Here is a 12,467-nt window from a genome sequence, read left to right as displayed (position 1 = left end):
ACAGTAGGAAATAATATAAAAAAAAAAAAAAGAAAAATTCGTTACCTCTTTCGTGGCCTCATGAGATGCCTCTCCTTGACTTTGTACTCGAGAGTGGAATGAGGAACTCCGTAGTAGCTTCCAGCTCGATGAACGCTCATCTCGCCTCTCTGCACGGCGCGCACAGCCTCAACAAGACTATCTCGATCGTAGTTTCGATATTTGCCACGTTTTGGTCTCGTGCCCTTGCCTCCAGTTCCGGGTTTGTTTTTATCTTGCGACTGGGACGACTTTTGCTGCGACTGTGGTTGCTGAGGCGGTGTATATCGACCCCTTTTAAATGGATTCGACTCGTTTATTATTGAATGAGGCGACTGAACGACTTGACCTGCAATTCCACCGGGCGATTGACCCTCTTGGAATTTAACGCTGATACTTTTTGCAATAACATCCCGGAAGTTAACACCGACGCCCTTGCCAACCAATGAATTCGTAGGGCTACTGGTACCGGAAAATGCGGGACTCGCGCGCTCTATCAAACCGGGACTTCCGGCAACGCCGCCACTTCCTGCAGCGAAGCCCTGAGCAAACGCAGCTGAGTTTGGTTCGCCATTCTTACTAGAACCCGGCGCATTCGCCGGTTTGTAGGACGGAATTTTTAATATGGCTCTGCCCTGAGCGCTGTCATTCGCCTCTTCCTCGATACTTGGATTAAAATCATCATTTGTTATTGGCTGCTGAGACTGATTTTGCTGTTGATGATGACCGGAATGATCACCATTCACATCTTTACTCAGTCTCTTGTCCTCGCTCATCAACCTCCTCATCACCTCTGGAATTCTATAGTCTTGCGTCTCTGCGAGTCCTGTAAAGAATTTTTTTTTTTTTCATTAAACAATCTTTCAACTATCACCTAACGATTGTATATATATATATGTCAATCCGGATTAACACTCGCTTCGTTTAGAACGTTAACATAAAAAGGCAGAAAGTGTTGTCGACCCTTCGAGCCGGACCGGGCCTGGCTTCTATCGATCCCTGAAGTCTTATGAAGTTACATGCCTTTTTTTTAACTTTCGTGCACCAACACGAATGACCCAGATCAGTAAAATAGTAAAAGACTCGCGACCAATCGATAAACGACTATTCTTTTCCCATTTCTTTAATGAGATACTCTCTCGTTCAAATATTACGTGTAATTTTCACCAATTTTTCCAATAAAATCAAAGAGATTGTCATATTCTTTCATTAAAAAAAAAAAAATTTCACATTTTCTTTTTAATAATTAAAATTTCAATTTGGTTTAAAAAAAATTTTAAATAATAAAAAATTAAGAATTTAAAAATTGGAAATATGTGAAATAGAATAAAAAAAAAAAAAGAAAAAATTTTTTGATAAATGGAATAGTTTTTGATATTTATGTGAATTTACCTTTGAAGGGTGTAGCGGCAGCCAACATCTTTTGGATGTATGGACCAATGTTCGCGTGCTCGAAACCAGGCCACTCAGTTCCTGCTTCCTGTCCTCTTTGCAGAAGAGTCCTCAAAGAATCTCCTCCGCTTCCTTCGAGGGCTGAAAACCTGACCAGGTCCTCGAGAGATAGCAATGGTTTCAGCAGTGCCTTCTCCACTTCCTTTTCCTCCTCGGCCCCCGAAAGCTCCTTTTCGTCCGGCTGTTAACAAAATTTCATTCTAACATTTTCTATCTGATATTTTATCATAAAATCAAAACATTTCTCTTCACAATGAAAACAAAATAATATTAATTAATTATCTGTACATTTTCTTTCAATAATTCAATATAATTCGAATTTAAAAGCAAATTTAATTAAAAATGCATCTAAATTATCTTAATTATAATTAATTAAATTTTGTAATTATAATTAATTATAATTTTAATTAATTCAATTTTTTAAAAATAAACTTTAATTATAATTTGCTTAAATTAATTAACAGCATTAATTTAATTATTGTAATTCGTAATTAACTAATGTTTGAAAATAAAATCTATAAACTGTATCTGTCATGTATCGAGTGTATCACTTTTTATGCAAAAAAAAAAACCAGCTTCATGCGGGATTGACGAGTAAAGAGATTTTTTTTTACGCACAGCACAAATGGATGCAAGGAGATTTCAAAATATCCATTCGAGATTAATTTCAAATATTCCAAATTCCCTGAATTTAGAACACTTTCTCGTATTTTCAATCAGAAAATGTTGTGCTCGAATCGGAATATGAGCCGACGGAAAGTAAAACAAAAATTTGTACATCCTTTTGAGTTGGTCCTTAATAAAAATCAATTTCCGATGGCTCATATAGAAACATGCAAATTCTTACGAATTCTAATTTTAAATAATTATTAAATAGCATTATATTTTGTAATATTTAAAACAAAAATTTCATAATTTAAAAATAAATTACTATTTAATAATAATTTTAAATTAGTTATTTAATTAATATTTATTAACGATTTCATTTAAAGAAAGAGAAATCCAGAGAACAATTTTTCTCTTTCACGAAAAAACGCGATGAATAAAAAATAAATTAAGTTCCTTTCTGCACGAATCTTTCTAAAAACTTACCTCGAGCCTCGTCACCTTCGCGTGCACCAAATGACCGAATGTTAAACTACAAATAGCGATAAAAAGTTAAACAACCCATGCAAAATGACACAGGATACTACTCAGCATCACGATAATCTTTAAGAATGAGTGTAGATTCCCATTCAGATAAAAAATTCTCATTAGCAAAAAAATTTGAAATTAATTTGAATCTTAAAATGAAAAAAAAAATATTTCAATTTATGAAATGATTAATGAAAAAAAAATCTACTTAATCGACATGCAAGAGGTATGTTTTGGGGAAGCTTCATTCATTCTTCCTAACCAAAACTACATTTCAATAATTGAATCTTCAACTTTGATAATAATATTCTCCAATCAGGAATAAGATTCTGCAAACTTCCATTTTTTTAAAGAATTCTCCAACAAAAATGAATTTAACGAAAAAAAAAAAAAAAAATAGTCAATGAAAAAAATATTTTCAGTTCAAAATAATAAATTCCAATTGAAATAAGTTTTGAGTTTTATTATTAGATTTCTTAACAATAAATCGTTATTTCTAAATTGGAACCTTTAAAGAAGCTATGAATCATCGTAATTTTAATTTAATAAATCGCAATTCAGTTTAGTTGGTTAAAAACAGGGTTGCCACAAGAATCAATTTTTCAATTTCCGTGACATTTTTCTGATATTAAAAAATTTTACCTCAACATTTTTTTTTTAAATTAAATTTAATGAATTATAATAGAAAACTAATAATTTTAAGTTTAAAAACCCCTTTTTTTATTTTTTTCTTTAGAACAAGAATACCTTTTTTCTTAAAATAAGTAGAAAAGTGAATTATTTACCGTAAATAATTTTAAATCAATTGAAATTCGAATTATTTGAAATTTAAATGGATTTACTTTCGTAAAATCAAGTAATTTAATTTAAATTTACTCTTTAAGAACTTAATTGTCGTCAATTAAAATCCTTATTTTGAAAAAATGAAATTTTTGTTATAAATTTTTTAAATTAAATTTAAAAAAAAATATTTTTTTGCTGAAAATATTTTTTTTCAGTTTCTATCTCTTATTAATGACTAATCTAAATCATGAGATTGGAAAATAATTTATAAGTATGCAACACATCTATATGGAAATTGAAACCATAAAGCAAAATTTACGAAGATAATTGAATTCGGACAAATTAAATTTTTAATAAATAATAATAATTAATATAATTATCATTTTATAAATTATGAAAAAAATTACTTTTACTGAGAAATAATAAAAAATTTATTATTTTTTTTTAAACTATTTTTAGATCATTTTAAGTGTGATGTAAAAATCAAATTAAATTTACTATATTTTTCGTAATTTAAAAGTTAAATTTCTTGTTTTTAAAACTGTTTGTATCCTACGATTTTTTTTTTTAAATTGTCAAAAAACTACTTTTTTTTTACAAAAATTTTATTGGTTTGATTCCCGTTTCTCCCGGTTGGGTGGTCACACTGAATAAATATAAAAAATTCTTTAAATCATTCTCAAAATAAATATCGAACAATTTTTGAAAATTTTTTTTCATACTTTACTGCTTTTACTATTTTATTTACACGGAAAAAAAATATCAAATTTTATTTAGTATTTTCAAAATGTGTAAAATAAAGCATAATTTTTATATAAGAAATTTTAAAACTAGAAAATTTTTTACAAAATACATAATTTAGTATCATGATTCAAATGAGTTTTTATTTTCTACGATCTGAAAATACTTTGGAAAAATTTGATATTTTTTTCCCCCTGTAAAGTTAAAATTAAGAAAAATTGAACGGGACTTAAATAAACTGAGAATCCTTTTGAAATAAGAATTGAGAAACATTTTCAATTTGTCCGCATTTCCATCGAATCTTCCAATTAAAATTTGCTTTAAAAGAATCTTTTGTTGGATTTTTTCTATAACGAGAATAAAAATAAATAAATTGCAGTCGCGAATCGAGTTGCAAGGAGGTTTTCGTCATATAGTTTCCGTGATTCTCATTACGCGTTAAGGTATATATAGAGAGAGAGAGAATTGTTTTAATTAGTGCGCTAGTTAGTTGGTTTTCGTATTACAACGCTCGTTTTTGTCCCCAAAACCTACCTCATCCACTTGCGAGGGCGGAGTGGTTGCAGATGCATTTTGGGTCGTATTTGGTGTTGTAGTTGTTGTTGTTGTTGTTGTTGTGGAGGTGGTAATCGTGATCGTGGCTGGAACGCAAGACTCGTGAGGGTGTGAAATGGTGCTTGTAAGGGACGCGTCCCTTTCCTTTTCCATCGCAAGTTTGTAGACCTTGTTGCGCAGTGTGCTCCTCGGTATTCCATAGATCACAGCTGCCCTACGGGTCCCTAGTTTTCCGCTCTGTATATCCCTCAGGGCTGCCTGCAGCTCCTCCTCGGTGTACGTTCTTCTACCACCGCCAGCTCCAACCGTTGCAACACCTCCTGCACCCGTTGTACCCGTCAGCCTTGGTTTCGCCCGATAACACGAACTGCAAACAAAATATCATTATTTAACAAAAAAAAAAAAAAAATACCAATATCTCAAAAATATTCCTTCCGCATTTTCTCTAATTAGCATTTAAATAAATATTTTCTATTTTTCAAACAAAAAATTAATTTTATCAAAAATGTCTTTGAGAAGGAAAATTAAATTTCAATTTTATAGTCGAAAATAGAAATCAGTTTAAAAAAAAATTCAAGCTGACTAATAAATTCAGACAAAAGTCACGTTCTGGGGATAAAGAAATTAAAAAAAAAAAATCGAAAAATGAAAACAAAAAAGAACGTGCCACTTTCTTTGTGTTGATAAGAATAAATGATCTAGAGCATTCTTTTTTTTTATCACTATTTTAAGAAGAAGGGGTATGTTAAAAATGATTTTGAAACTGTGAATCATTGCAAGAGTGACGTCAACGAAAATTCTGCTAATGATCGAGCTGCAATCAGGCCACTGGGCTTCTTATTGAAGCTATGTTAACTTTCAGTTGTGCAAAGCGTGTTCACGTGCTCGATAAATCGAAGGCACGTGTTTCCTTTCAATATACTAGCTTTCCTCTTCAAGCACCTGATTATATTATTGTTAATCGAGTACGGATGCTTCATTTCAATTTCTCCCCCAAAATCAATATCCTTACCTATTCCTATTTATTTCATTCCAATATTAATTCAAACTCAATAACCATTTTATACATTAGATCATATTTTACATTGCATCCAATTGATTTCAATATTCCATTTATTTCAATATTTCAATAGAAGAATATGTCTAGTAAACGTGCTGCGTAACTATTTCACAAATTCATTTTTTTTATTTATTTTTGGCAAAACAATAAATATTTTTCTTTCGCCAGGTGTTTGGGGAAAAAAAGAAATTGAATTACCGAGAAATTAATCGATTTTGCAAAATCTGTTATTACTGATAAGATTATGAATAACAACTGCAGAGAATCGTCGCGTGTCTCCTTATCCTTGGTTCTTAGTTGGTATGATCGAGTCATTTTAACGAGTTCAATGACCGGCGGTTGTCGGTCAACAGAATTCGCAGATAAAAGTGCATTTCGACTATATACAAGACTGATAGGCGCAAAGCTACCGTGGCACAGTCTGAATTTATCGGCTCTTTTTTTTTTTTTGTTTACCATACTGACTGCAATTTTTTTTTTTTCGTTCACTGATCTCTCTCTTTCTATAGCTTCGTAAATTTTCTCTATACTAAAGATAAGACAAATCAACTATTCGCAAAAAAAAATGAAAGAAATAATGAAAATTACTTCAAAAAATAGATATTTAATTGTGAAAGAAATATTTATCACTACAATTAGTCAAAGAGCAATTTATAAATTAGTGTCAATTTTCAAATAGCTGTAAATCAATTTTATAAATAAAATTTTTTAATTTTCTCTAAAAACAAAATGTATATAAATTTTTTGTTTTGAAAGTAGAATTTTTCAGAATCACCCAAATTTTGTGCAAAAGATGAGAAAATTTTTTTATTTTACTAATTTTAAAGAAATTAGAAATCTATTTGGTATTAAAAATTTTATTACTGAAAAATAAAAATGATTTTTCGTTTAATTTGTAAAAAAAATGAAGTGAAATTTGGAGAAATAAAAAGGTTTTAAAATTGATTCAATAAAGCTAATTATAATGAAAATGGTCAATCGAATTAGTGAAATACAAAGAATAATACCTGGAAGTCTATCAATTTTTGTACAAACTGCAATGCTCGATAAGATTATGAATAAAATTACATATTTTTCATTCATTCAATTGAATTGCGAATAGCAAGAATTTGTAAATTGAAAATAAATTAATCCAAGATAAAAAGAAAAAATTGTTTCCAAAAACTAGAATTTATTTTACAATATTTTATCAAACAATAAAATTTCTTCAAAATAAAACTTATTTTAAGAGAGTTAAATTTATTTTCATTCAAAATTTCTTTGGAAATAATTTTTTTTCGCGAAACTAACATTTTTTTTTTTTGAAAAAATGGAAAATTTTAAAACGCAAAAATAAGTTTTAAAATTAAATTGTTAAAAATTTAATTTGACAGAATTTCATGACATAGAATTTACTTTTAATCGAATTATTATCAAAAAATTCCATTTACAAGAATTTCTATTGAAATTCTATTGAATTAACGAATTGAAAGTTCTGTAAAATTAATTTTTTTTTTAAGAATTCTGTAAAATGCAAATTCGAACAAATGAAAATTCGTTTAATTAATCATTTTTTAAATATAGAAATTCGGTTAAATGAAATTTCTATTAAATAATAATTCGAATACGTAAAAAAAATCCTCTGAAAGTAAATTCTGTCAAATAAAAAAAATTAAATTTCAAGCTTAGTGGCAAAAATTTTCTCAAAATTTTTTCAAAAAAACCTGGAAAATTAATCTCAAATTTTTTTTTCTTCTAAAAAATTAAAATTTTTTCAAATAATAAATGTAATGAAATAATTTATTTCTAATTTACAATAAAATTATTTTTCCAATATGAAACGTGAAATATTTGAGAGAGAGAGAGAAAAAATTGAAAATTGTTTTAATCTAGGAAAATTCCCACACACCTATATAATATTTTGTCGATTTGGCAACATGCAGAAACAAGTTTATGACTGAATTTAACCAGGAATTATATCTTATCAGTAAGTTTAATTGCACTTGGTTGTGCACCGGAGTATTTTGTGAGTGGTCCCCACTTTATACATATATATATAAAGAGGAAAAAGAAAATTCTTGGCATTTATATGAGATAGTATGAAAGACATATGATGTATTCGAGGTGTAGATTACGGTGACTAATAATAGAAGATGATAAAAAAAAAGAAAAAAAAAAAAATTTTTTGACGCGCAAAATATAAATTGTGAAAACACAATCGAAATCTCAATGAGGTCAACGCACTGGTATATTATGGGTTCTTTTACTCTCCCCCTTCTTTGGATAATTATTGTCGATTTGCCGTGACCCGCGAGACTATGCGTAAAATAAATGCCAGATCTGGTAACAAGTACGTTTACATGTCCGATAAGAAATCCGATTAAGGAAGACGCTTTTGCGACGGGTGGCGAGGTGTCAATCTTGTCAGGGTGAATCTGCCTCATTTTTTTTTTTTTTTTTTTTTCCTTGAAATGCGACTTTATCGAACATTGCCTCCTTTTTTATTCTCAACTAGTAACCTACCTACAAAGAAAAACAAATAATCAGTTTGATGAACTCTTGAAAAATATTATTTTTACTTTAAAAATTACATTTTTTTCGAAGATTCGAATTTTTTTTTTTCGCAATTTTCTTTCTAGTATCTTATTTATTTTAGTTCTAAGAAATAAAATTATGAATTTCAATTTTTGGAATTTTTTTCAAATTATTTCGATAGAATATATTTTCAATGACAGATATTATAATGTGAAATTTGAAACTTGAAGATGATTGCAATAGAAATGATATGGAATTTTTTTAAAATTAGTCATTTAAAAGAGTGATAAAATGCATCTGTAGAAATTTCTCTAACCGATAAAAGCTATTATATTCCTAGACTATTTTCTTAGTAAAGCAAGGTTGAGGTTATCCATCTTGCAAAACGATTGTCTAATTAGCTGATGAAATCAGGGTTATCATTCTCCAAAGTCTATACGTTGCCAGATTGCAGTTTAAAGTTTCTCTGTGTATATATATATATATGCGTTCTTATCACACATTGCAAATAGATCTTCTAGCATCGCACCACGTACAATCGAGATCTTTCTTTCAAGAGAGGAATCCAATTACCTCCTCCTTAGTCACGCAATGTAAATTATATCAGAAACAACGAGTCGCGCATCGTCACTCTCGCGACAGTCATTTAAATATCATTTAGGATTTTTTTTTTTTTGCTCATTGTTTTTTTTTTTTTTTTGCCGCGAGTGTCAAAACAGCTCAAATTTTTATCTCGAGAAACATATAGAATTTTCAAAAACAAAAAAATAGAAATTTTACTATGTATAAAAACTTCTAAGGCAATTTTTTCGAAAATGTAAAATTGTCATTAATCGAATAATAAATAATAATTTCTATTAATATATTTTTATATATTAATTTTCTATATTAATAATATTTTATAATTTCTTTAATTTTAGTATTTCGATAAGAAATGGAAAATTTATTCTGAAAATTATAATTTTTTTTGAAAAATTATTTTTTACTAGAACAATTTGAGAAGACAAAAGGAAAATTAAAGTGAGAAATTTTGAAAATTACTTACTTGAATATCGTCTTGGGATCGAGGCCCGCTGGCATTCGCAGAGGTATTTTTTGTTGTTCCAACAAAGATAAATTGTTGTCCTGAAAACGACGATGATTCTTCTATAGGACAAACGTAAAAATAATGAGAACTCATGTGAATACAATATAGACTTCCTTGAAAGTCTAAAATCATAAATCAATTAATAACAAAAATAAAGATCTAACATTTCCAATTTTTTTTTCTTCTTCAATATATTTTGCAGATAAAAAATCGATATTATTTAGTAGAAATTGGAAATGTTACTTCACTATTCAGAAAAAAAAATAATGTAAAGTATACAGAAAATTAATATCAAATTAATAAAACATGAAATCATAATTGCAAAATTAATATATATAATTCAAGAAAGAACTCTTGTTTTAAATAATGATGATACGAAAAAATCGGAAATAATTTTTGAGGTAAATAACGAAATAAAAAAAGGAAAAAAAAAAAAGAAAAACGATGAGAATTTCAAATGGATGTCGAGAGTTTGATTAACCTTGGCAGGAGTTGATCTCGATGTTATTTGTTTATTATTTTTTTTGAAAGAATTGAAACATTTTTTTTTTTTTTTTTTTTTTTTTTAAAGGGGGGAAGATGGAAAGGGACTTACCTGAGAAATTTTGGGCTTGGCCGAGAGATCGAGGGGCTGATCGACTCCTGAGGCATTATCCTGATGTGCTTGCATGTTGACGTGGGGTGCCTCTCTCGGTGGTAGACACCATTGTGGCAGTAATGTTGGATAGGTGCCAAGAGCGGCTGCTACCACTGATGCCGCCATGGGGTCGACCTGAACTGACATCGGAGACTCAGCTGATCGTGAACTACTACTGCTGTCACTCTGAGGACTCTGTCAACCAAAACACAATTCGATTACGATTCGCGATAATCAAAACACGTTCACAAGGAAAAGTTGTGAGGACTCTTGGACAGGAATGGATTGATCAGTTGCTTTTATCGGCTGATAAATTGTGCCCCTTTTTTTTTTTTTAATTCATCACAGTAAATCACTTTGGAATGTTCTGTTGATTTGATCTGATCAGTAAATTTAAGATTTATTCTTAATTTTAATAATCTCTTAATGTTTAGTTGTTTGCTAGGTTGATCAGGTGTTTTTTTTTTTTTTGAAGTTCTTCTTAAGTTGATCAGGTGCTTTTATAAGTTGATCAGATGGTTTTTAGATTTGTCAGTCGCTTTTAAAATTGGTCAAATTGATTTCCAGTAGTATTTTTAAATTCTTCGGTTCTTTTTTTGGTTTTAGTAGCTTCAGATTATTTAGTGAAATCAGTTGTCGTTGAGATAGATTGTTAGTTGTTTAGGCTGTTCTGTAGATTTTTTTAGGTCTATTTTTCAGTTTTTTGTTGCTCTTCAGTTTAGATTGATTGTTGCTTTTTCAGATCGGTTGTTTCTAAAATAATTAATTATTTCTATATTGATTGTATTTTCAGCTTTTCAGTGGTATTTTATGTTGTTCAGGCTGATCATTAATAAATTAAATTGATATTCTTGCTGCTTAAATTATTTGCTTCTAATCAGTTTTTCAGTTGCTATTCATCAGTTAATTTACTGTTTCGGTCCATCTCCTGCTTTCAAGGTTTATTAATTATTTGAAAATCAATTTCTTAATAAATTTAACTTCGATTGCTTTTTAAATTGCTGATCAGTTTTTTTTCACTTTTAGATTGCTTACTTGTTTTTAATATGTTTCTTATAGTATTTTTTTTTAGACGTTTGGTCGATTTTAGGTTGATCAGTAGTTTTCGGATTTAGTTGTTGTTCTTCAAGTTGATAAGTTGCTTTATAGATTGCTCAATTATTTAAATTAGTTAAATAATATATTAATTTTTTAAAAATTATTTAAAATAATTATATTAATTTAATATACTAAGTAAAAAAAATAAAATACTTAAGTTAAATAATATAAATTTTATATTATTTATATTATTTAATTATATAAATTATATTATATTATTTCACTCTTGAATTATTTAAAAAAATTATAAAAAATAGTTTTTATTATTTTCTAATTCCAATTCGGAGTGATCGATATCTTCTTTGTTGTTATTTTTAAAATTATTCGATCGATTTTAAGTTGTTGAGTAGTTTTTACGTTCTTTTGTTACTTTTTGGATTATTTAGTTGACTGTAAAGTGAATATTAAGTTGTTCAATTACTAAAATAATGAAAAGGGAAAAGACAATTTTTTTCAATAGGTTTTTTTTTTTTTATAAATTTTCTGACTTTTTTTTCCTTTCAGATTGATTTTTATTCTTTGCTTGCTTTCACGTTTATTCAGTTGTTTTTTTAAACTAATCAATCGTTCATATTGATCATTTGTTACTGAGGTTTTCAAATTATTTTTTTTTATAGTTTTTATGCCCATCAGTTGTTTTCCTCAATTGTTTTTAAAATTGTTCACAGAATTTTTTTTGCATTTAATTTTTGAATTGGTTTTTAAATTCTTCTTCAAGTGATTTACTTTTTAAAAATTTAAATATCCAGAATTTGTATTTTATTTAATGCTAATTAATTAATATAGTAATATTAATAGTAATAATAAAATAATAATAAAGTAATAACATGAAACTATTTTTTTTTCTGAAATAAAACGATAGTTTTAGAAATTTTGATAATTTCTGTTTTATTTAACGCTCTCAACATCGTAAGATCCTAAACTACTTTTATCTGCCAAGAAAAATCTTATTTCTATGTTGATTTAAATCAAATCCGATTTCTGATAAAAAAAAAAAAACAATTTGTTTCAAAAATTTTTTCATCTCTGCATTTAAATTGAATCCATCTTTAATGAGACTTTACATTATTTTTCTCTCTTTATTTTTCTGATATATATATATATATTTCTTTACTATTTATAAAGTAATGATACTTTATAAATAGTTAAATTGGTATCTTTCAGATTTCTGAATTGACAAATAGGATCTTTGAAAATTAAATGAATATGATGACAGATAAGATCTTGTAAAGAAGATATGAATTTTAAATTTTGATTTTTTTAGATTTATAGATGATTCTGGAAAAAGAAGTTGAAATGAGATAAAGTTATTGATAGAAGGGATATAAAGGTGTTGGAGAAAACTATCTCTTCCTTCATGAATCTTTAAAGAGAAGTTCAAAGCGAAT

The 12,467-nt window shown here is 28.1% G+C and overlaps 1 protein-coding gene across 8 annotated transcripts in view; it reads right to left on the bottom strand.

Annotated features, from left to right (window-relative positions):
* The window catches only part of LOC127279175 (mushroom body large-type Kenyon cell-specific protein 1), a 189,345-nt gene that overhangs the window by 16,345 nt on the left and 160,533 nt on the right, over positions 1-12,467 (bottom strand). For 6 of the 8 annotated variants that reach the window (XM_051301384.1, XM_051301383.1, XM_051301386.1 and 3 more), the window contains 5 exons: positions 9,940-10,176; positions 9,303-9,403; positions 4,663-5,050; positions 1,411-1,651; positions 46-844 (listed from right to left, as the gene is read on the bottom strand). In XM_051301384.1, the coding sequence (XP_051157341.1) occupies positions 46-844; positions 1,411-1,651; positions 4,663-5,050; positions 9,303-9,403; positions 9,940-10,176 (1,766 nt within the window). The remainder of the gene's footprint in view (positions 1-45; positions 845-1,410; positions 1,652-4,662; positions 5,051-9,302; positions 9,404-9,939; positions 10,177-12,467) is intronic. The other 2 variants (XM_051301388.1, XM_051301389.1) reach the window with 2 other exon arrangements.

This window comes from Leptopilina boulardi, unplaced genomic scaffold, assembly GCF_019393585.1.
Source record: "Leptopilina boulardi isolate dan_hultmark-lab unplaced genomic scaffold, ZJU_Lbou_2.1 LbouV2_214, whole genome shotgun sequence".
Classification (NCBI taxonomy): domain Eukaryota; kingdom Metazoa; phylum Arthropoda; class Insecta; order Hymenoptera; family Figitidae; genus Leptopilina; species Leptopilina boulardi.
Note: the sequence above shows the minus strand (reverse complement) of the source record. Positions and strands in the feature narration are given on the sequence as shown.